General features: G+C 39.3%; 1 protein-coding gene across 17 annotated transcripts in view; it reads left to right on the forward strand.

Annotated features, from left to right (window-relative positions):
* The first annotated feature begins 3,520 nt into the window (after positions 1 to 3,520).
* LOC108603309 (glutamate-gated chloride channel) overlaps positions 3,521 to 26,202 on the forward strand; it is a 30,647-nt gene continuing 7,965 nt past the window's right edge. For 10 of the 17 annotated variants that reach the window (XR_001915290.2, XM_017991994.2, XM_017992001.2 and 7 more), the window contains exons 1-7: positions 3,521 to 3,560; positions 17,697 to 17,823; positions 18,737 to 18,849; positions 19,196 to 19,263; positions 25,550 to 25,619; positions 25,680 to 25,916; positions 26,001 to 26,135. Coding sequence is in view for 16 of the 17 variants with exons in the window: in XM_017991994.2 (XP_017847483.1) it covers positions 17,759 to 17,823; positions 18,737 to 18,849; positions 19,196 to 19,263; positions 25,550 to 25,619; positions 25,680 to 25,916; positions 26,001 to 26,135 (688 nt within the window). In the remaining variant the exon portion in view is untranslated. Of the gene's footprint in view, positions 3,561 to 17,696; positions 17,824 to 18,736; positions 18,850 to 19,195; positions 19,264 to 21,410; positions 21,479 to 25,549; positions 25,620 to 25,679; positions 25,917 to 26,000; positions 26,136 to 26,202 lie in introns of all 17 variants that reach the window. The other 7 variants (XM_017991993.2, XM_017991996.2, XM_017992002.2 and 4 more) reach the window with 1 other exon arrangement.

The raw sequence follows: 26,202 nt of genomic DNA on the forward strand, positions 1-26,202 counted from the left end.
CAGAGTGAAACAGAGAGTGGGAGAGAGAGACAGAGAGCATTTGAAGTGGTAGAGAGACGCAAAGTTGGAGCGAGCAAATATGCAAAAGATGTCAGCGTAGACGACCTAGAAACTGAAACAGACGGGGACAGTTCAATTTACAATTCAATAAAACTTCAATCAGCGCTTCAAAATGTCTCTGTGTGTGTGTGTGTGTGTGTGTGTGTCTTTGTATGCGTGTGGGTGTGTTTGAGGGCTGTACGTGTGTACACATTGGCACACCCAGCAACGGCAGCTCCCAACAATTTAAACAAATTGAAAGCAAGCGCAAATAAAAAACAGTTTGTTGCCACTTTTCACATCAATTACGCACTTCAGCCAAAATAGACGACGATGGCGACGACGACGACGACGTGAACGTCAACGACATTGCCGAAGATGTACAAAACAGAAACGAAGCTGCGCCGTTGACGCTAACGTTGCCGTAAGTACCACGAGACGACGATGTCCTCGTTGGGGCGGCAGCTTCTAGCACAAAAATAACACTTGAAACTAAACGCGCATTCAGGCAACGACGTCGCTGCCGGCGTCAGTGTGTTGCTGTTGCTGGGCGTGCCGCACCCATACACACACAGACACACACACACGCACTCTACAACCATCAAGCCAAGAACAACAATTTTCGCCTGCGTACACGGCGTTTTTTATGCGCCAACTGGCAGCCCATGGCTCTACCTCCAGCCTGCCAAGCGTTCAAACCCAAACCCCAGCAATTTGAATACGTGTACATTGCTATCGCTGTGTATATGAGTGTGTGTGTGTGTGTGTTTGTCTATGTTTTCGTTTGCAAAAAGCGAAAGTAAATGTTTGAAAATCGTAAGGAAGGAAAAATCAAGTAAGCATCAGCGCAAGCAACGCAAAAAAATAAAAACCAACACGACAGACAAAAAAAAGCGAAAAGGATATTTATCTTTGCCGAAGATTACATACCCTTGAGCATAAGCGAGTGCTGTTGATCGAATTAAAATACCCTTTGAATTTAAAGCATGCATCGAATGGCAAAAATTAAGCACAGTCATCAATAATTCAGCTGTAGCACAAGTTCGATTATAAAAACTTTCATGGCGATACTTTGTCAACTTGAAGGCAAAGTGACAGTGCCTTGGCCATGGCTGAGAGTATAAACCAACAAAAAAATCTAGCTTGGGTTTTTATTGCGCGTGATAACAAGCAGGGAGGTGTGGCATGGGAACTACTACTGTAAGTCTGTATGTGTGCCTGTGTGTGTGTGTGTGGGGTGTTTGCTATGGGCTGCTTCGGACAGCGCTGTTTGATGTTATTATAGATGACGATGATGGCGATGACGATGACGACAGCGCAAGGCATAGAAGTCGCTGATGATTTTTGCCTTTTGTTGCTTGGGCTGCCAATCAAAGTCGACACGGCAAATGGCTTGTTCTTGGCCATGTACAGGTTGTCAAGACGGCCTCGAGTACATTCACTTCTCACACACACATGGGTGTGTGTCTGTGTGTGTGTGCTTGTAATTGTGCTCGGCCATTATATTGTTGCCTAGGCATTGCCATTGACAATAATTCTGAATAACTTAACTCGAGAGCTCTGCTTTGAGCACTTAAATCTCAACAGGTGCGGCGCCGAGCGCTTTAAAAGCAACAACTCCTTTCGCCTTTCAATTATACGGCGAACTAAAACTGAACTTGTGCTTAACTTAAATGGTCTTTCGCATTGTTATGGTATTCCCAAAACTTTTATTACATTGAGTCTGCTTTTGTTTAGTGCTGTTTTAGTGATTGCCACCAAAAGTTTCTTACCTGCCGCTCGGCTCGGCTGCTTTGTTTTGCTTTGCGCTTTGCGCTTGTGGCCAAGCACTCGTAAGAAACTGAGCCAGAGCGAGATAGGAATAGAGAGAGCGTCGTCGGTGGCTGCTGCTGCTGCTGTGTTCCATTGCTGCTGGCGCCTAACAATATGCAATAATAACAATTTACATATTCATGAACCGCTCACGCACACAAACAGACTGAAAAACAGGCAGCAACAACAACAACCAACAGCAGCAGCGGCAGTTTGCATAAAGAGCAGCAGCCGCTTAAAAGAAATAACATGAAAAAAAAATAAAAATAATGAAAACAGGTTCAACTCCCTGAGAGCAACCCCCAACCCCCACCACACCCATAGGCAGCCCTTTTGTTAAGACCCTCGAACGTAACTGTAGCTGGCCAAATATTTATACATGGCCGGCTCATTTATTTATTTTCATATTTTTATTATATTTATTTTGGGCCGGTCTTTTGTTCAGCGCTGAGAACTGAAAACAAAAAAATTATTTGTATGCAACTTCTCGCAAGCTACAAGTACAAATTTCTGCTTGACTGAATGACTGACTGACTGAACGACTGACTGATTGAGAGAGCGAGCGAGTGAGTGAATGTTTGCTTTCTTGTTTTATTTATAGTTGTCAACATGATTTTCCAGCTAGTTCCTTGGGGACGTTTCTGGGTCAGAGCCGCTGGCTATAAATTGCAAATGAAAGGCAATTCTCAAAATAGCCGTAGTTATGCGAGTTTTTGAGGCTATGGCCGGCGTCGGGTCTGCTCTTAGCTTTTGCTCTTTGCCAATCTCAGCAGAACCTACCACAAAAATAAATCAAAACAAAGCTGCGTCAACGTCAGCGGCAGCAGCAGCGACAGCGACAGCAGCAGCAACAGCAACTGAGGCGTGGACCATTGCCCCACGAAGAGCGCACGAAGATGTTGGCGCTGTGGCTTTTGTTATTGTTATTGTGATTGCTTTGCAGCATCCACAAACCGAAAGCGACGGCGCTCCATTGATTTTGCGCGCACTCTCACGCTCTCTCGTTTGCTCTCTTTGTGCCTGGCCGGGGCAGCGCTGCGACTGAGCGCAGCCTTTGCGCTGTTGGACTCTGTGGGGTCTTGTCAGTCAGGTGCAGACAGTTGACGTGTACGGTTTGTCAAACGGAAACACGCACAACGCCCCGATATAACTATAGAAAAACCTACACTGCCTGCAAAAGAGTGACAACAACAGCAATAGCAACAACAACAACAGCAACAACAACTATAACAACATCAATAGCAATAGCAGCAGCCACGTGCAGGCAAACACAATAAATACGAGTGCATTAAATGAGTTCAATTGCTAAAATGTGAAATACAGACAGCCAACAATAGAATTAAATCATTTAACTTGCCCAGCAGCAGCAGCAGCAGCAACAACAAACACAATCGCAGTAGCAGCAGCAGCAGCAGCTGCAACAACATAGTTGACCACGACAAAAGTATCGCGCGCGTGTATCAGTGTGTGTGCGTGTATGTGTGTCAGTGTGTAGGTCTGTGTGGCTAAGATTGTGTGCTAGTGTGGGTGCTGCTTGTCACATATCAGCAGAAATACAAAAAAAAAAAGAAAAAGTTCTGTGGAGAACGTTCAACGCAGCGCAGCAGCAGGAAAATTTGTTGGGCAGCAACAGCGGCAGCAGCAGCGGCAACAACAACAACAACACGCATAAGCAACAGCAGCAGCAGCAGCAGCGACGCAAACAGAAGGTAGGGTAAAAAGCATTTCTTATTTTTTTCTACAGCATCAGCATTTGACAAAGCCAGCAGCATACTCACCACACCCTGATCCTGCAGGAGTAGCGGCGGCAACAACAACAATACAGCCGCAGCAACTGCGCATAGAGAAACTCTCATACATAAATGCGCTCTCTTGCTTTTGGCTCTCTTTTCTCTCTCTCTCACTGCTGCACGTGGAGTCTGTGCAGAGCAATTGGCATCCATTGCCATCAAATTTATACAAGTTTTGGTCGAGTTGTCTTTTGTAAATTTTCGTAGCATACTTTTATGCTGCCAGCAAAGCAAAGAGCGCTTCTCATGCTTGCTCCATTTTATTGCCTTGGCAACTTTTACTTAACCAACGCCAAGATGCTGCCAATATTGTTGTTGTTGTAGCTGTGTAGCTGTGTATGTGTGTGCGTGTTCTAATTGTATTGAGCAATTTTAGAAAGCGCCAGCGGGGCATTGCGCCAACGGTTGAGAAATTGATACAATGTGTAAACAAAACTAAACAATTACGCTGAAATGAAATTGAATTTCTGCTTGTACTTACTTTTTGTGTGCGCTCGTGTGTGTGTGTGTGCGTATACTTTTGGCTAAACTCGTGCTCACGCCTGACCTTGTGCAGTGGCTGATATAACGATAACAGGCTGAGTTCTAGCGCAATTAGAGCAAATGCAAGCTATGGGCGTCTTGATGGCCGTCAAGTCGCCTGCCAAGCCAATAAAAATGTAGGATACTGTGTCAGACGCACACACGCATACAACCAAACACACATGTGTGTGTAAAAACTGAGATATTGGCATGCTATGTGCGGCCTGTGTACGTGTAAATGACCGGAAACTGTGCTCAAGTGCTCCACATCCCACACAGCTGAGTAGAGAGTCCCATGGCTACAACAAGATGAGGCTACTTGCCAACGCTTTTGATGCCTAGCCTCAGCTCTTTGCTCTTTATTTTTATGTTTTTGCTGCCGCTGCTGCTGCTGCTGCTGCTGCTGGGAAGCACTTCAATTGTCAAATTGTTCTTGTTTATTCTTGCAATAGTTTTGTTGATGGACAGGTTTGGCTTTCAGCCGCTCGGTCTTCGCTTCGGTATCGTTTCACACACAGTCACAGTCTGAATTTCAGTCTCAGCGCCACCATCAGCTCCACAGCTTGTCTCCTTTCACTTGTTTTTAAAGTGATTCTTGCAGACGTAGTCGCTTTTTATGGCGGTTGTCGTTGACGTCGCTCGCACAAGCAAAACAAAACAATCAACACGGAAGTATTTTTTTTCTTTCTCCTTGCTTGTTGTTTGCTTGTTGTTATTCTTATTCCTATTTTTATTGTTGCTGCTGTACACTCAGCATATGCACGAAGGAGTGTGTGTAAATCAACGTGGCCTAGTGCACTGCTTGAGGTTGACGTGCGCGCGCTTTTGTTTAGCCAGAGCGTTGCGACTTTTATGCACAAGTTGCTTGTGAAGTGTTTTAGCTTTAGCGAGTTGACATTTCAGTTTCAGCACAAACTTCGCAACTGTCTGCAGATTTACTGCATTTAATTGCGCTTTAAAAATGTGCAATAAATACAACATCAAAGTAACTTTTTTATTGCATTAAAATTGCATGAGTATATAATTATATTACGCATACGCCACGTGCCGCAGCCTTTGCCAGTCTGACAGCTAAAGCCAAAGCTTTCAAAACGAATTTAATAAACTACAATTGAAGTGGCGCAGCATTTTGCAATTATTATTCGCAGTGCATTGGCCCAACAAGTGATAGTCCAATTGTAGCTGCTTCACTTACAGCAGCAGCAGCAGCAGCAGCTACAACTATAGCTAGAGAAATGAGATACTTTTGCGCTGGGGCATACAAAGGCAATTATAGAAATAGAGACGATAGCAGCAGCAGCAACAAATAATAAAAGCAACTTGCCGTAGACAATCACAACAACAACTAGAACAAAAAAACAACAGCAACAGCAGCAGCAAAGCAAAGGCTGGCATCGGGCACAAGTAGCTGGAAAAGTTTGACGACGTTTTGCGCATATTAAACAAAGTTGAAGCTAAGGCTGACGTCGACAGCGACTGCGACAGCGACTGCGGCGTCAATTACGACAGCAACAAAGGCAGCGTTCAGTCTCAGCAGCCTCATTATTTATTTGATTGCCCGCACAGTCAATGCTCGAATTACCCCCAGGGAGCGCGCAGAGGCTTAGAGGCGGCGGCCCAGCAAAGGCAGAAGGCGTACATAAAAAAATAAAACACATAATAGTAGCCAGCAGTAGCAGCGGCAGCGGCAGCGGCATAAACGTAATTAATAAGGCAAATTAATGCAAACAATAATATAAATTCATTTTCATGCACAAGCGAAACTAAATTACAGCAACGTGCGCGGCAGCATTGGGCTAAGCAAACGCAAAAGCAAACGCCAACGCCTAAATAGCCGCACAAATCTCGACCACTACTATACTGGGAATTGAATCATTAAAATTACAGTTGCGCACTCTATTCAAGCAAATTCAGCATGGAAATGTAAATGTAAATCAAAAAAATGTTTTAAGCTGCTCACACAAACTTGTTGATGAAATTAACGCTACCCGCTACTCGCTTGAGCTCTCTATGCTCTAAGCACATATAGTTAGGTACAGGCCGAGCAACCCACCCACCCACACACCTGGTGGCTGTAATAAAAACAAACGCAAAACACATCGACAACTAAACAGTTCGTTGAGCATAAAAGCGAGCAAATCTACTTAATCACGTTTAATTAAGGTGAGTTTATAAGTAGCTTTATGTGTATTAGTGCCCAGCGACTAGCATATGCACAAATACTATGTGTGGCTGGTTTTGCGAATTGCTTTTATTGCTTTTGGGCACAGTGAGAAAGACACAAAAGAGCCGGAGCGAGGCGAGCCCAGAGCGAGGCGAGGCAGTGGGCAGGAAATCGCTTGCCTGGGTTCCGAACCCATCAAGCAAACAGCGTTCATGTGCGCATAAATGCAAATTAGGGTTAACTGTTGATGTATGAGTCTGTGTGTGTGTGTGTTTGGATTATAATAATAAGCAAATGCTTAGCATAAATGAATTTATTGGCTGCACATTCGTCAGAAGTCAAATGCTGGCACTTAGCTTGTATTAGTTGCTGATATCAAGCACAAACAATTGATTAGTGTATGTTTATATTAAGTTTGTCTGCTCAGTAATTATGCTTGGGCTTAGGCTTAGTGTTAAATTTACAAACGTTAGTTGCTTAGAGATGCAGCTGCAGGCATTTGACATTGCTCTTGTTTAAGATTCCAAGTACACAAGCTTTGATTTTCCTCACTCACACCAGCAACCATTTGCTGTAATTGTCATTTCTAATGCACATTGTCTTGTCATCAAAATGAAATCGCCAGCCATGTCACACATTTGGTTAATTGAAAAAACATGATGGTTCTCATCATTAGCAAAAGCTTCGTGACTTATGTCGTTGCCCAAGCTCCGCCCCCAACGCCTAGACCGCTGTGCTCTGTTCCCATTTATGTAATCGATGCATGTCAAACACACACACGCAAAAACAACTGTGTGTGTGTGTGTGTGTGTGTGTGTGTGCGCACTACTAACGCTAGCCGGGGTGTAATCTATGACGGCAACGGAACGAGCAGCGAGCAGCACTAAAACGCAGGGAAACAAGTGGCATGGAAAGCATTGCTAGCATATATATGGCTATAGAACTGTAGAGTAGGTAAAGCGGCATACGAAAAGCTATCCTATCAAGTTGTAAGCTCGTTGATTTCAATTTGTGAATGCAAAATGCAGTCGCATTTGCATATTGCTCATACGCCATGTTGCCCAAGCACATACAAAAAAATTGACTCATGTACACACACACACACACACACTAGAGAAAGAGCGTAAAAAGAAATACAAATACAAATGTTTTCTAATTAAGCGTCACAAAAAATTAAATGCCTGCCAACATGAAATCGCATAGGGTTATAGTTTTGTTTTGTTGTTGTTGTTGTTGCTGGCTATAAAACCATTTCTTGCTGCTGCTGCTACTCTCTTTGTTGTTTGCTATATAAACAAAATCCGATGGGCTTAGTCGTTGTTGGCTAAAAAGTACATAAATTTTTAAATAAGTCACGTTTCCGGCTCACACACACACACATACAACACGCTGTCTAAATTTTTGCTTTGTTGTGGCGTCCGCTGTGAAGGAAATCTAAAATCGCTAAATAAAAACAAGAAAGCATTAAAATTGTTAAGGGTGTAGTAAACTTTTTGATACACTTTGACTTGGACAGCGCAGCAAACAGATTCACATATATTCAAAGTCGTTAATGCTATTGCTCTGATTTAGCTTTAGTTAGCGATTTAGTAGATGAAGCTGCTGTGTGCTTAATTAGATTTTTTATAAAAATTTAATTGTCAGTTTTCAGTTTTTATTTTAGATTATTAAGAAAGAGCTTAGAATTAAATTGCTCTAGCTGTTATAGTCTCTGAGTTCTTATTGCTCATACAGAAGTACAAATGAATAAACAGGCGCCCAATCGACTCAGTTTGTCTTGCTGATCAAGACAGTGTGTGATACCCATTTCGATCTCTCATAAAATATCAAAGCGTATAGCAAAAGAATCAAACTAAGTCGCGCTAGAGCAAACAAAATGTTGAATAAAAAGCATTCAAAGCAGCTTTTGTCGCATCGAGCCGTGGAAAGTTGCACGTTGTGGCTGAGGCTCTGACATATTTTATACGCTCTACCTTTTAAGCTGATTATTATCGGTTAGTTAAAAGCAGCAACACCACCAGCAGCACACTCTAGTTATAACTAAACTAAAGCTGTATTGTGTGCTAAGAATGTTTATATTGTATTGCATGCAGTAAATTGAAGTCAAATAGTAAACTATGCAAGTTATTTTTAGCTTTGGGCAATCATTTGGACAAATAATGGAGACCATTGTTTGAGCATTGCGCTGCTCGGCAATTTGGTTTAATTTTATATGCGCAAACAAAGCTCAATATGCGACGTTTGATATCTCTATATAGCACTCTCACCTGACCCCATGCAGCAGCAGCACTCAGCAGCAACCAAGCTGACAGCTTATTTTTATTTGTCGCATTTCACAGAGTTTATTGTGTCGCATTCGGTGCGCTGGTTGGCATTTTTCTTGGATTTATGTGCATACGTTTTTTTTTTTGCTGCTGCTGCTGTTGTTCATTTTTGTTGTTTGTCTGTTGCCCATTATTGTGGAGAGCGTTTGCTTTGCATTTTTACGACTCAAATGTGTTGTCTGTCGCCTTTGTTATTTGCTTGGCTGCAATTTAATTGAATAAGTTTTAAGCGGATTTTGCAGAAAGCCAGCTGGACAGCTGCCGAGCTCTGGGCTTTGCCCACATGGGCAATGTGTGTGTGTGTGTGCGCTATGTTTAATTGAAATATGCAAAACGCAGGCAGCGCCCACTAATTTTTGCATAACAAATGCTTGCGGGACGAGAGCCGGCAGCAACACACAAGAGGTGTTGCAATTTGATTGCATCTCTAAGCGAGCTATGCATTCATAATAAAGTTCATGAATGCTTTATGAGCTTTAAGCTTTGCTTCAACAACATAAACAAATGCATTGATTTGCGAATATATAAAAAGTAAATGCGCTTCTTTAAACAAAAGCCAAATGATGTTCAGCGGAAAGCGGCGATTTCCATTTACAGCAGACAACTGAACAGCGAATTCTATGTACATAAAAATCAAGCTGTTGGCTTTGTGCATTGCATACCTTTGGGCGCTGCACGTGCCACTGCACCGGCACACTCAAGCACCAACACACACACACACACACACACACACACACAGAGTCTACGCATGTCGAAATGTAATTTCATGGGACACAAGTTTTTAATTAAATTTCATGGCAGACGCTCTAGCCAAGGCAGCTGCCTTTTAACATGCAATCAACAAACCACTCTGGCATGCATATAGGGCAGCTATACAAGTGCCTCCTGCCATCGTCATATATGGTACACAAATATAGCTATAAACTTATATGTATATATACATAGCATAATGTACATTCAAATGGCACACAAAACTGCAGCCTTAATGCGTTTTTCAAGTGGCTGCAGCAACGGAAACATCTGCCGTGGCGGCCATTTTGCAGTCAGCCAGCCAACGATCCACATCCGCTGTAGCCCAAGCCTTGGCCAGTGGCATCAGCTACCTTCTAGCCTGGCCAACTCCAGCAACAGCAACAGCAACAGCAGCAGCAGCAGCTGCAATCATCGTCACATAATTTTATTAAGCACTCCCAGTCAGTCAGAACGTATTCGGTCTTGAGTTGCGGTTGCCTGCCAGTTGCCAGCTGCAACATGTTTGTGCCACATCAATTGCGAAAAGTGAAACCACATAGATATGTGACCACATCTAAGAGCCGTGTGCTCTAAAGTAGCTCAGCCACTTGTGAACTGCTATTTAAATAATGAGCTTATCAAATATGCAAGTTAATGTAAAGCGCAAAGTAGAGTCGAAAATTATTCATGGCAAAGTGAAACAGAAGCGCACTTATTTTAAGACTCTGTAGTTAAAAAGTGTACTTAAGTGTTTTATAGTTTAGTTGAATGAGGCAGACAGCATAGAAGAATATAAATGCTGGATCATGTAGGCGAGTTTAGTTGCTATAAATTATATGTTGAAAGTTCAGCAACTATAACTGCAGTAGTAAACAAACTTATTTTAATATTTGAATATTTAATTTCAAATTGCGCACTCTAATTTATTGCATATTAAATTCAGCGCTTGCTTATAAAGTTTCATTATGTCGATTGCAACCAAACTAACTTATTTACTTTTTATTAATTTTGTAGCTGCCTAGCTGGCAGTAAACTCTCAGGCTTTATTCCGGTCAACCAAATTGCATTTAAAGTAGCCATTAGAGCAACCCATGGCATGGCAGCATGCTGGCTGCTTATATTTATTTCATTAACTGTCACTGTCGTTGACGCTGTCGTTTTTACTTGTAAGTCTGCTGGCGAAATCAAACAAAAACGCTTCGTCAAGCTGCTGCCTGGCAAAGACACTTTGACTTTGTTTATGGTAAACAGACAAACGATGTGACCTCGGGCCTGACTGTTGGCGTGGGCGTGGCACCCACACACACACACAGCGACACACATACGCTGAAATTGCAATTCGCTGTCGCTGTCGCTGGCCGTCGTGTCTTTGTTGTTGTTGAAAATTCTTAGGCAGACGACAACCACCAACCCACAAGCTGTCTGTGGCTTCAAGCACATAGCAGACACAAACACACACACAGAGAGACACATACACATGTTACATTATATATAGATTGAAATGTGGAATGCTGTATGAGGTATGTATGTGGCATGGGGCATGGGGTTGTGGACTCCTGAGGGCGCAACAAGTTATGCAGCCGCAATTAGTTGCCTCGTCCCTCGGCAAAATTTCTTGGCACTAATGCCAAAACACAAGCCGCACAAGCGACGACAACGAAAGACAGCAACAGCAACAGCAACAGCAGCAGTGGCAGCAACAACGTAGTCGACTATTGAACTCGGCAAATGCCGTCGCCAGATTTTTGCGGCGTACGTCGCGTATGCGTTATGCAATTTAATGCCCACAAATAAACACATGTGCAATCTAATTATATCTATAACACTGATTGCTGCAATAGCTTAATGAGTGATTTAAAGTCAAGAGCTAAATTAAGCAACAAGATGAGTGTCGAACTTGAATAATTATTTAATCGCAATCAGTGCATTTAAAATATTTACGTATTAATTGTAATGCAATTATCGTTAGCATTATTATGAATTGTCAAAACGACATAAGCAAATTAACAGACTGAATATTTTAATATATATAATGCACTCGGCGTGCCAGCAATTGGCTTTCAGTTTCAGTGTTCACTGTTCAGTGTTCAGTGCGCTTAGTGTTTGCATTTAGAATTTTTAATTTGCCTGTTTAATATTTAAACTCATTAGAGGTGACCTTTTGACAAAGTCTACAGCAGCATGTGCAAATTTTCATTGCATTCATTATGCAAATTCATAAGTATAACATAAAGCAAAGCATTTGAAGGACACTTAATCCCCAAATAATATTTACTATATATAATGCTACGCTTGGCCTGCTTTATATTCTATTTTAGTTTCAGCATGTGTGTATCTGTGTGTGTGTGTGTGTGTGTGTCCGGCAAATTTATGTGGCAATTAACAACACTCAGGGCGCAAAAGATTCAACCCAAAATATTCATTAAAATTTCTATTGTTCGTCGGCAGATTTTGTGGCTTATCGCAAGTGCAATGTGTCTACAGAGTTTATGCATGTGTGTGTGTCAAGTCTCTTGTGTAAATTTAGAAATTTATAGTTATTTAAAAATTCAGACACATACGTGAGAGAGCAGCAGCAGCAGTAAAGATTGTATATGTATGTGTGGCACTTTTGTAGCCAAATATGAATAAATTATCGTGCCATTGTTTGCTGCTTGAAACGTAACCAAAACCAAATTGCCACTGCCCGGGCAGCAGCAGCAGCAGCAGCATTGAAGTTTCGAAGAGTCTTGGCCATAAGCAACACGGATACGGATCCGAAAGCACTGAGGGTATTGTCTTAACCCTCCAACTGACTCACTCCACTCCACTCCACTCCCTGCGCAATGCTGTTGACACGGCTTTTGTCACTTTCTGGTTACGGGCAAGCGAACAAAGCTAAAGCCAGCACTGCGCCCCTCAGGGGGAGGTGAGAGATAGATGACGCTTTGCCTGTGTGACGCTTTTGGCAAACTGGACGTGTAGACGAAACGTGAGCAAACTCTAAGTAAAGTTGTGTGACGAAACTTAAAGCACTAAAGCCATGAAATAGTTTTCAAGCAGTTGCTTAAATTGTTGCAGCAGCTGCAATTTATGCATAGATCGAGCAAAGCAACTGAAATCAAAAATAATTCAGCTAGCAATTATTTTATAATTTAAGCTTGTGGCTTGCTTGACAGCCGTGTAGAATTTGTTTGTTGTTGCAAACGATTTGTAAACCAATTAAGTATATGGCTTTTTGGAATTATAAGAAAACAAGTTGAACGCAAACTAAAAAGCAACTTGAACTCTCGAGTTGGCCAACACTTTTGCAATTGTGCTCGGAAGTTGTCCAAAACAAATGCTGCATTTCAATTAACTAACCAGCAGCAGCAGTAGCACTGAAGATTGAGCGTTCCACTGGGAGTAGAGTGCTGTTGGCTGAAGTGGTGTGGAGTGGAGTGGAGTGGGAGTGGGTGGGTTGGCTTGGGGTTTTGTTGTAGCAAAAGTTTTACAAAAATGCTTAAAATGGATGAGCATGCGGAATACCGACATCGACATTTGGGGCATGCCCAAGTTGCTGCAAACAAAGTTGAACAGCCAAATAGTTGGCGTTGCTCATACGCCCTCTGGCGAGCGAGCGGTGGCACATAAAAGTGCTCAACCAAATGGCCAAATCGTTAACGTACAGGGCAACTCACTTGCCTGGCCGAGGCCAAGATAAGCAAACGAACGGCCAAACAACTGACAGACGGACAGACTAACCGACCGACAGTGTGAGCGAGTGACTGTTGCATTGCATTTCGTTTTCATTGTCAATTGACACTCTTGCAACTGCACTTTGTAGCACGGACGGTGGCACACGCTGCTTTCAGCTGCGCCTTAATGTCTTTCGTGGATGCAGTCCAAGTGGCAAGTGGCAAATGGCAAGTGGCAAGTTGCAGTGGGTGCAAAGTATGGCGGCAGGTTTGTTTTATGGCTCAGTGGCAACTGCTTATTGCTTCCGTTTTGCTTCAATGTGGCAACGTGTCCGCTTACCACTTTGTTTACTTGCAAAACTTTGAGCGCTTTCGCTTGTTGCCGTCAGTTGGCGTTGCAAATTGAAATTGTTGCAAGTTAGCTGGATTTATGTGTGTTGCAGCTGTTGCAACAACCGACACGGGTATACGACCGTGGAATCCGATAGCTTAACTCAACCTTAACTTAGCTCAGTTTACATTACGCCACCTCCAACTCAGGTGTTGAATCAGCGAGTGGGGGAGCCACTTGCACTTCCGCTAATTAATTAGCATAGGAAATTAATATCAACTTAAATGCATTTAGTGTTGATTAATGAATAATGGATTGACAGCAGCGGCAGCTGACGAATTGGCAAGCTGACTGGACTATTGAGTGACAGCTGGGTTGGGCTTAAAAGTAAACTTTACTTCACCTTCTCTCAAGTGAGCAAAAAAGTTGACATTTTTGGCTTCATTAATCATTTAAGCGGGTCGGTCGGCGGCGCAGTCTGTCCCGACAGCCCAAGCTAAGCAATTCTGACCCGTTATTAATTACGGCAAGTTAAGGTTAAATAAACTTAAAGCCAAACAACTTAATGAGAAATGAAAATGTAATAAACAAATATAATACTTTATGTCAATTCAAGCACACAGAACAGTTCGTTGCACTCAGCTCAGGTGAATTGCAAAGAAACTATGCAGCAATTTAATGAAAAATATTTCGTCAAAGGCTGCTCGAGCCTGAGGCTGTACGCATGTACATACAACAACAAGCCCACTCAGTCTGCATAGAAAGTACACCAAAAAGCACTTTACATCCTTATGCCGACATGTGCGCTAGTTATAAAACAAATTCCAGGCCATCGTCACGCAATTATTTACTTTGCCGACTGCCGAGTCGACTATCGCAACAGCCATTAAATGTCCGCAGAGCGTTAGAATGTGTGATTTACACACCGCTTATCTTACTGTGTGTGTGTATGTTGGCTAGACATGGCACACATATGCCAAATGTATAGATTAATGCCCACAACTACGACTGCTAATCACTTTTATCACGCAACTCCTTTGGCCTGCTCTCGAATTTGATCACGAAGCAGCCTGCGGTTTATTGACCCAGCATCCATGTTGAGGCCATAAATTTACGCAAGCTATTTGCTAATTTTCATGTGAGTTAATTTTGAGTTAAAGCTCAGATTTATTCCGGGCCGCTTCAAGTCGTCTTCGAAAATAACCACAAACACAGCCACACACACACACACACACACACACACGTACGCACACGCCCACGCCTGTGACAAGCGCCATGATAGATGGCTTTGCTCTTTGGCTGGGCTAATAATAGCTCATGACGTCTGCACAGCAGCAGGAACAGCAGCAGCAGCGTAGCCACAGGATACCGTGTCGATGAGCAATATACAACTTACACTTTTCATTAGAATCTTCAGCAGCTACAACGCTTGTGCTATGGATATTGACATTTCAATTAATTATGGACCCGAAAGCAAGCGCTGGGCTTGCTAACTTTAACCTTTCAGTTTGTGGCTAGCGCGTTAGCAATGCACTTTGACCTTTGTCAGAGCAATTTCGCAATTCCACGAAGCGTCTAACGTAAAAGTTCAATCTATTTTTGGCTTTGCTGACTTCCTATTGCACATTTTCAGTTTACAGCAGGCCCAACTTTATACAATTTAACGCTGCGGCAAAAGGTGAAGCTTTATGCAAATCCTCACACACACACACACACACGCACAGCTACAGTCTCTAAATGGCAAAATGCTACTAAGCCCACTTACTTACAATTTAGCAAAAACAAAAATGAGCGAAAATAATAATAAAGCGAAAGCGAGAGTGTAAAATTTTTTTGCATATATAGAACAACAACAACAAGTAAATGCAAGAGCGAAAAACAGCAACAAAAAATGAATCCAGCTTTATGGCACTCACACGAGCACGCAGAGCACTTGACTTTATTTCGTTGCTAACAGCGAAAATGCTTTAATAGTGTGCGTAAGCATCTCGGTTGCTGCTCTACGCTTGAGTGTCTATGTGAGCGTTTGTACTACTTTCTCGCCGTTAAACAAGCATTCCGCACAAAATCCAATCAACATAACGAGCTACAAGCGCCGCTGAGCGGCATGAAGTGAAAAAAAATCACAAACATACTTATATAAACACAAATAAATGTACAGTGACACTCATATGCGTGCGTATGTGTGTGCGTGTGTGTGCATGTGTTAGTAAAAATTGAACACAGCATGCATACAACACGCTTAGCTCGGCTCGCTGCTGCTTGGCACCACCAACTCGAGTTGCTGCTGAGCCCGTTCTGAGATGCTAAAACCCAGAGGCTTAGTCCGTTAAAGGGGTAGAGCTTGCATAAAATGATTGCTCAAATGAAATGAAACCTTAAGCTCATCCTGGGCCAAGCAATTTAATATAATACGTTAAATTATGGCCTGGCTCTAAGCAAGTCCTTTTTGCTAAGTTCATGCAGCATAAAAGGATCATAGCTAAATATGCTACGCTTTGACTAAACTGTCAGGACTTCAATGAATAAATATTATTTGCATATATGCATAGCAAAAGGAAAAAGCAGCTAGTGCATTTCGTTTAGCCATTAAATATGCTGCTGAAAACCAAAGAGATACTAAATAAATGTGAATAAAATTCTTATATAAAATATTGGTTTTTGTTTAGTAAATTGTGCAAAGCAGCAGATAAATGTTGATTAGGAAATATAAATATAATATAGCTTTAACTACTTTCAGCTGCAGAGCCTTACTTTAAAAATAATCTTAACTGAACGTTATCATTTGCATATGTGTGTGTGTGTATAAATAGTTATCCAATAACATTGTTGGCTTTTACTTTGTACGCGCGTTCATTCAACTTGTAAACAACAACAAGAGTGTGCGACAAGCAAAGAATCATTAAAAATAAAATAAGTGTGTGAGTGTGTGTGTGTGGCAAGTGTGTAGTGGCAGCAGCTGAAAAGTGTGTCGACTTGGCAACAACAAATGCAGGCAGGCACCAGCAGCAAATGAAATAAAAGTATACACCATTTACACCACAGCCAGAACAAGGATGAGCTGCCAGCAGCAGCACTAGCAGCAACAGCAATGGAGGTTGAGCTGCCTCAGCTTGGCAGTGAATGTGGGGCATTTGGCAGTCGCAGTTGCTGTTGCTGTTGCAGTCACAGTTGCATTGTTAACATTCTTTGACAGTGGGCCAAAACAAAAACAGTGAAAACAAAAAAATTAAACTTATGGGACCGCCCATTGCAGCTACGCCTGCAACTCGGACTGTTAAAAGTTGCTGCTGCTGCTGCTGCGACTGTATCAGCTGCAATACAGTCAACAATGCTTGGCCAGAGGCGCAGCCAGATCAACAACAACAACAACAGCAGCAGCAATAACAATAGCAGGTCTACGAGCATGCAATGGCAACAAAAGCAAGCAGCAGCAGCAGCAAAAAGCAACTTTGTGTATTTATGGCAAAAATTGCAGGCACAGCAGCAAATTAACACAGCACCCATATCCTGGGCAGCCTGTTGGCATTCTGTAAAATTGATTATTTGCTCGACACACACACACACAAACGCACAGACGCTTAAAAGAACGCACGGCTTGGGCCACGGTCATTACAAACACCCAGTGGCAACGCCAACAGCAATTGTTTGTTGCTCTGCAACTGCAACAGCAACTGGCAACAGCAACTGGCAACAGCAACTGATATGCATAAAAGCCGCATGCACTACTAATGGGTGTGGCAGCCGCACGCACTTATCGAGCATGCACAGCACGCCAGCAATGACAGTGGCTGCCCACTGAAGTGCACAAAAATGCTTATAAAGGATTAATTCGATTGCAATATTCTCATTTGCATGGGTAGCAGCAGCAACGGCAGCAAGGCCAGTGCCAATTGCATTGAAAGTCGCTGCTCATTGACAGTCATTGTCAGTCGTCCAAGTTTTAATTGCCACCGAACAGCCACCCACCTCCCTCTCATGCAACAATTTGCTTTATTTTTTTTATTTTTGTTGTATTGACTTTTTTAAAAGCAATTTTTTTAATCGGGTTTACTCAGCAGCAAGTGTAGCACTTGAATGCTTTTATGCAAAATAACTTATTTAGCTGTTGTTTATCAATATAAAACTTTCGTCGAAAACTTTATGCAGCACTTAAGCTATAAGCACTAATTTAATTTATGTGTGTGTGTGTGTGCATTGAAAATTAACACATTACTTCAATAATTATCGCATTAAATTTTAAGCACTTACAACATGTCGAGCGTCTGCTTGTGTGTGTGAACTTTGAGTTTCTTGTTCTAATGCATTACTTTGTATATTTTACAGTTTGCCAGCAGCGATCGGTGTGAGGGATTGTCGAGGCAGCAGACCAGCGCACACTTCTAGCCATGGTGCCCACCAGTCATTACTTCTGGGCCATATTTTACTTTACCAGCCTGTGCAGCGCTTCATTGTGAGTATTGTCCATGCCATGCGCTCAGCTTCAACACACAGTGTAGCTTTAATAACTCTTGCGCACTGACCATAACTTTTTTGTTTTTACGCAGTTTCATATACATTTTAACTTCAAGTGCCGTCATTGGCCTTATTATGTTCAAACAGGACACTCGAAGAGTGCCGCTTAAAATACGATTTGCATACAATTGCCGTTAATTTGCTGGGCCGTTGCACGCCTTTGCCGCCAGCAATACATGCATACGCATATGTGTGTGTGTGTGCATGTTTTGCTGCTGCGTATACGTAATAAACATATGTAGTCTGTCGCCTGTCCTTTAAATGATATTTCAAGTAGTGCTGTAGTGCGAGCTGTAGTTGCAATTTTACGTTTGTTGTGTTTGTGTTCTCAGCCACGCCCATTTTCTCTCATATATATAGAATTTATTTACATAACATGTTATTATGCATTTTAACAGTTTCACTTCACAACATCATTAAAATGTAATTAATTTTCGTTGAAATTTTTTTCGGAGCATAAATTTTGGAATTATTTACGCTCAAGCCGAGGACAGAGTCAACAATTGAGCAATTGAGCCTGACTGTGCCTTGGCTTTTGTTGATAAGTGCGAACAGTGTATAATGAATATGTTCCCGAAATTCCACACACAGAGAATTCAATAATGAAACTGAAACACACACACACACACACAGTTTTTAAAAACCAATTTGAATCAACTTGTAACTTTACATTTTGTGCAAATTCGTTTTGTTTATTTTTTGAGAGCAACAATTTTATGCTAAATTAAACTTTTCACTTTCAAAATTATGCTGAAACTAAAGCAAAGAAAACAGAAAACACAACATTAAAATTAACATGAATATGAGAAATTAAAATTATACGTGCGTACCTATCCATATCCTGATTTCAGAGCAAATAATGCCAAAATAAATTTCCGAGAAAAGGAGAAAAAAGTCTTAGATCAAATTTTAGGTGCAGGCAAATACGATGCCAGAATACGACCGTCTGGAATAAATGGCACAGGTGAGCAATTTGCTAATTATGGACTTTTAACTATATACTTATATAATAATATAACTGCTAGTTTTAAAAATACAAATTTATTATAAACTTATTGTTGAGTTTGTTAACACTTTGCGTTGGTTATACTTTTTGCTTTGAACTTGCTGAATATTGTCGCGAAACAACAACAATTGGTCATAAATTATGCTTATGTGTATTTGTAAGTCTAATTATAAGTACAATAATTGAAATCAACTAAATTAGTTTAGTCAACTGGAGGCGTATCGCTTAGTTTAGCTAGAACAGCAGTTAAGTCACTCAAACCTACTGCAACTAACTCACAATTTACAAAACAACTCTATGCCAGATGGTCCCGCCATAGTCAGAATCAATCTATTCGTACGCAGTATAATGACGATTAGTGATATCAAAATGGTAAGTGCCATAGCAGACGTTGCCAACAAAAAAAAAAAAACAATTCATTCGAATGCAATCACAAACATCTTGGCCAAAATTAGACCCGCTCTACATCTGAAACAGCAAACACACAGCTGACTTTTAGTTTATCCCGAATTCGAAATACTTTTTGGTAGTTTGCAGTTATTATAGCAACAATAACTACTTCTTTAACTACTTGCTATAACTAGTACTTATAAATATAACTATATACACGCATATACATACACATACATAATCACATACATGTTGAAATTATTTAGCAAAAACTACAATTACTACTTTTAAAGAAAACTTTTACACTTTGTTTTGCGTTAAAGTTGTCTCTGTCTCTGCCTCTCTCTCCCTCTGCCTCTTACTCCCAACTTTTTAACCTTACTGCTTTCTTTGAGCCACATACAAATAGCTTTGTTGCTGTTGCGTTTCTTGCGTTTGTTTCGTGTTTCTCTTTTGAAAGCAAACCAATTTAATGGCACATGTATTTGTATACTCTTGTGTGTGCTTACATATATATAAATTAAAACACATGAGAGTATATGCCGAGCTGCTTGTTTTTTCAGCAGTTCTTAGAGCCAACGTTAGTTGCATTTTCATTTCGAGTGCATAGCCAATATTTAGTTCACATCATCAACCCCAAGTCAACAAACACTCTTTGAATGTATAAAAATACACAAAGCAACACGCACACCAACTTACAAAACAAACGCTATTGCCTGCTTTTAGGAGCAGCAATGAAACACAGTCACATTTCGTTTGGCAGCATGTTTTCAATTCTATTTAATTTTCAACAGAAAGAAAATTATATTGTTTTACAATTGGCAATTACGGCGTAAGAATTCGAATACGTCGCTTTATAACAAATGGCAATTAATTTATATGAATGTGCGCATAATGTTTGTAGTTTGTATATATTCCAATTCATTTCATTGATGGCTATATATTACACAAATATTTAATAAAGTTAAACATCTTAAATTTTCCAGTTAATCACTCATACCACTGGCCGTCAATACGCATATTAAATTATAAATAAATGTATTCAGCTTTTAAGAATCCATTTTTTGATGTGCGTATGTGTGCTTGTTTTATTCCCCCCGTCACACTATTCCCCTCTTCATAGCCACATCATCAATTGAACATAATTTATTCTCAATTCGAATACAATAAAATTTTGATTTCATACAGTTCCTACAATTAAATTATTATGTGTAACTCTATCCCTCTCTCGCTCTCTCTCTCTCTCTCACTCTTGGTGTGTCCGTATGTTTTTTTTTGTCATGTTGACTTTTGCCGCAGCAATGGCATCATTAAAATTACAGAAATATCATAAATATTTAAAACAGTGCGACACATTGCAACTCAAATACATTCATACATGCATATATATAAATATATATAGCAGCCAGACTAGTCATTTGTATAAGTAAATAAAGTGAATATTGCCCATTTGTTAACGCGTTGCACACACAGCCCTTCAATTAGTTAATACAAATGAGCGGCCAAACAACAACGCGCTGCTGTTAATCACACTCGATTTAATTTCAAAGCTTGCTACAAACTTTATTTATTAATGTCCAAGCAACCAACAACACTATTTAACACACACAACACACACACACCTCACTCATTTTTACAAAATTTAATGGTGTTAGATAAACAACGGAACTTTCTAAGCACCTTAATCAAGTCAGCAAGTAACCTTTAGCTTAACTTAGCTCTAATATCTTACATAAAGATCATATTTATAAATTAGCTTAGCTGTGTAAGCAATACAACAAAATGTGAGCAAAAGTTGTTTCGCCAACTTCTTCTATAGCAAGTAAGCAGGCATAGTCGTAAAAATAAAACTTTATTACAGCGCCACTCATAAAGCATACGACGATAAGACCTCAACGGCATAAGGAATACGCAAAGGAATTTTTCGGGTTTCGCTCGCATTTGGGTCATTTTAAATATTTTATAGGTTAAGTTTAGTGCAAAGTCAGCAGCAGCAAGCCACAGAGACCGCAAAGTTCCTGACTGTGGACAGTAGTAGTTAAAATTGCTTATTATATCTGAACTGAACTGAACTTGAATTGTCTTGCAAAACGGTATATCTATATGCATACACATATATCATCCTCCAGATGGCCCCGCTGTTGTGCGTGTCAACATATTCGTTAGAAGTATATCGAAAATCGATGATGTAACTATGGTAAGTTCGCGCAACAGAATCTAAAATTCAAATTGCAAAAAAACCAAATAAAAAACAAAGTGAAATGAAATGAAGCTATGTAGATACAATCAGACACATTTAACTTAAACTTAGGCCATGACCATTAAATGTCTCTGTCTCACTTTCCCTGCAACACTTATTGTTAGTGTCTGTCTCTTTCTTCTGTGTCTCTCTCGTTGTTTAGGACTCTGTGTGTCTAAGCAATGCAAGTGATTTAAGCCTCTGCGTGCCAACCAGTGTAATTTAGGCTTATCCCAGCTCCCATCTCAGTCCAATTGTTAATCAGTTCTCGTTAGGCTGAAAATCGTTAAGAAATGAATGTAACTGTCTTTTAGTCTTATGTCTTTACTCTATGCCAATGCGTTGACCAACAAAACACTTGATGAACTACAATCTTATATATATTGAACTCTATACATATTTAAATATAATGAATATTGACTATCGATGTGCTCTAATTTTGTCGATTATATTTTCATTTCTATGTAAGCTTTTATTTGAACTACAAAAAATATTCGTTAGATATTTAATTAGCCTTGCATATCAATTTGATATTTCTTATCATTTCTTAGACTACAGTTTGCATTGGTGAATTTAATTAATAAATTAATTAATTGTGTTTTATGATTTCTTTAACAAAATGTTTTTTTGTGATCAAAAATGTAAAATAAAATACTTTAAACGTTTTCTAGTGAACAAGACAATAAGAAAATGTCTTTTTGGATCTCTTTCCTATGCAACTCTCTCTATCTCTCTCTCTCTCTATCTATCTCTCTCTCTATAAAATAACAATAATTTTTATTTAAAAGCTCACTCTATATTTCCAACATTTCCAACTGTACAACACACTGTGTCTATAACTCTTTTCGTTATCTACTTATATCTAACTCGCTCTAACATTTAACAATAATGTATTTCTCTCAGTGTTAATTATGCGTACTATATACAATAATTAACTTATTATCTTGTATTCAATTATCAATACAAATGCTATTAACGGTCGAAGTGACAAATGCTATGGTCATCTCTGGTCCTTGTGTCTCTCATATGTATAACCTCCATATAATTGTATTGTTTTCAAATTAACATTTTAAATTTATGAAATTTATTAGATATTTTTTAATTACTGCTAATCCATATACTTAGTCTATATTAATTCAAACGTGAAGTGTTAACTTTTGTGTGCTTTGTACGTGCGTTTGTTGCTCATGCCCAACTCCCACCCAACTCACCGAACTTCATAATTTTACAAAATATTTATTAAATTATGATTTCACTTTGGTTTTATATGAGTCGAAAAAATAAAGTATTAATCACACGCATTATATAACTCATTAACAAGGCAAAGGCTGCATTAAATTAATTTAAAATGTGTGGCATGTTATTAAAATAATATAATTTAATTATATTATAATAATACAATAATTGTTGAAAATCGGTAGAGCGATTGTGATGGCACATTCTGATGAAAATTACATATCTCAATGAGATCCACTTAGACATTTCCCTAATCAAGAATAATTAAACATTTGTTTTGAGCTTCAATTGGATACTTATGCGTTTTATATTTATTTTGTTTGCATTAAGTTATTTACAAACATTTCGTGCACATACAAATCATCAATACGTTAAGTTAGTTATGTAAGCCGCATTAGTTTAAGGTAACATAAGCTGCAATTCATGAAAACTGTACAAATACAGAAGTCAGATTTATGCTCAACTTGTTAACTCATGAAGCAACTGCTGCTCGATTTTTAAAATGAACATTTTTAGGCAATTTACCCACACGTGTCCAGGTCAACATGTTTCTGCGCTCGATATCGAAAATCGATGATTACAAAATGGTGAGTCTGGCTCAAGTGCAACAGCAAACAGCTAAACCAGAGCAGATACTACATAAAAAACTATATGTACTATATATAAAAACAACTACAACAAGTACAAATCAAAGCGCTTACTTAAACACCTTGCTATTACCAATATCACTAGGTGTGTGTGCGTGTAAATGTAATGTGTACGAATGTGTGTGTGTGGCTGTGTATAATATTTAAATCACAAGCTTTGCTTATTACAACAATTTTGAATAAACTACTATAAGCTATATGTATGAACACTGTAAAACAAACTTGTATATTACGTATATAATAAAAATAAAATATGTTAACAAATCGCTGGTAATAAACACTCATGTATATTGCAATTTCTACTTCAATGTCAAGTCTGTACAAATGGAATAATAATAATAATAACTGAGTAAATGATTTGTAATTGTCATGCAAATGTTTTACTCCCACAGTAATATATATTTTCAAATGTCTACTTATCCATGTGCGTACTAAGCATAATTTATATTGTTTATGTGTGTGTGTGCTAGAGAGACAAACACATTAATTTTCTCCTTGTGGTTATGTACAAAAGCTTAATCAAATTATTTTCAAGTTATACACTTTTAAATTCAAATACAGCTGGAATAGTTTGAAGAGCGTTGATATAGAATCTTTAATATATAAGCTAGTTTTAAATTGACAATTATCTATATGTTAGCTTAAGGATATGTAGTATATACATGCGACATTAATGCTCATCGCGTTCACAAGCTCATTTTTCATTTCACTTCACTTCGCATTTTATTATTTCCAAACTTCAGCTTTTCCCTCAATCAAACTCATTTATATATATGTGCCAAATTCGAAGTGTAAGTACTATATAAGTCTAAGTATTGCCGTGTGTTTATAGTAAACACATTGTTCGACTAATCAGTCAGTTTTCCATTAGCAAATTATCATCATCATTTTATGTCTGCTGATGACACAGACGCCAGTCACACTTTTTTAAACTTACGCTACAACAACCAAAAAAAAAAAAAAAACAAACGAATGAACATAATTCCAATCAATGCCAATTATTTGTAATAATTACTCTAATTTATTTGTTTATTCTTTACATAATATGTTTACAATTCTAGCCTACAATTTAACTGCCCTTTGGGCAACGCTAATTAAATAAAAGCGATTTCAACTGCAAACGAAAACAATAACAACTAAGGGCAGCTACATTATAAATACTTTAACAGTTAACAGGAAGTGATTACTCAATAATTATTTCTTTTTTTATGTTTTATGCCACAATCAATTTATTTTTATTCAATGAAAATACTGCTCAATGTAAACGTGTGTAATTCCCATAAGCATGTAACTTAAATTAAATATATAAAATCGCTATGAAGTGTTTTTGAATAGTTTAGCGCATATTTTGGGCAATTGTTTAATTGCGCTTCTAATTTTGTTGCGTGCCCTTAAATAAACTTAGCATAAGCTTAGGTAAATTTAAGCTTTTAATATTATATGTATAAATTATTATAATTACTATAAGTCTTATACTTAGTATGTTATGCCTGCTTTGCCTGCTCGTTTCTATTTTCATATGTTTGCATATTTGGCACGTTACGCTCTTTTACTTAATGCTTGCTTTCATATTTTGCCTACTACAAATGTTTGGTGTTGCATGCTGATGTGTTGCATGCTCAGCATATTGCATTATTATGGCTTATACACAAATTGAGAATTTGAAACGAAACACTGAAACTGAATTGATTGGCGCAAAACAAAAGATTCTTAGCAAACGATCCGATATATATCCAACAACAGTTCTACCCACTTACAAACATACTTACTATAAAAACAATTAACTCGAAGTACGTTCGCCTCGCCATGCCACGCTACGCCTTGCTCGCTCTTTCATACTCAACTTACCACAAAAAATCAGTTTGAAAGTAAAGCAATGCCCCTTTTTGAAAAGCAATTTGCCAGTCAACCCAATTGAACAGCCCCTCACATAACGAAAAACGTATTAAATTCAATCAAAATCAAATGATATCAATTTCAAAACAAAATTTATTTATTTAATGCTCCCTTTTAATTCGAGAATATGCTATTTGCATTGTAGTTCAAATTGAATTGCATTGAGATTGAAACAGAAACTAAAATCGCTTGATTAACAATGTTTGCTAATAAATTATTTTATTTTACAATCAACGTTGCTGATCTGCAGGAGTACAGCGTACAGTTAACATTTCGAGAGCAGTGGACGGATGAGCGTCTAAAGTTTGATGATATACAAGGTAAGCAGACAATTGTGTAGCTGGGGCGTATGATTAATATTGCGGTTTGTTTGCTTGCAGGTCGTCTAAAGTATCTGACGCTGACGGAAGCAAATCGTGTCTGGATGCCGGATCTTTTCTTCTCCAACGAGAAAGAGGGTCATTTCCACAACATCATTATGCCCAACGTGTATATACGCATCTTTCCCAACGGCTCGGTGCTCTACAGTATACGCATCTCATTGACATTGGCATGTCCAATGAATCTAAAACTGTATCCACTGGATAGGCAAATATGCTCACTTCGCATGGCAAGCTGTAGGCAAAAGTTTCTGTTTTTGTTTTCTAGCTTAGCTACTACTTATATAAATTTGTTCTCTTGTTTGCTGTCACGCAATTTAGATGGCTGGACTACGAACGATTTGGTATTCCTTTGGAAGGAAGGAGATCCAGTGCAGGTGGTTAAGAACTTACACCTACCACGCTTCACATTGGAGAAGTTTTTGACTGATTACTGTAACAGTAAAACCAACACGGGTACGTCTTTTCGTGTGTGTGTGACTCGTTCGCAGTTTTGATTTGTTATTGCGTTCATATATAATTC

Source organism: Drosophila busckii, chromosome 3R (assembly GCF_011750605.1).
Source record: "Drosophila busckii strain San Diego stock center, stock number 13000-0081.31 chromosome 3R, ASM1175060v1, whole genome shotgun sequence".
NCBI lineage: Eukaryota > Metazoa > Arthropoda > Insecta > Diptera > Drosophilidae > Drosophila > Drosophila busckii.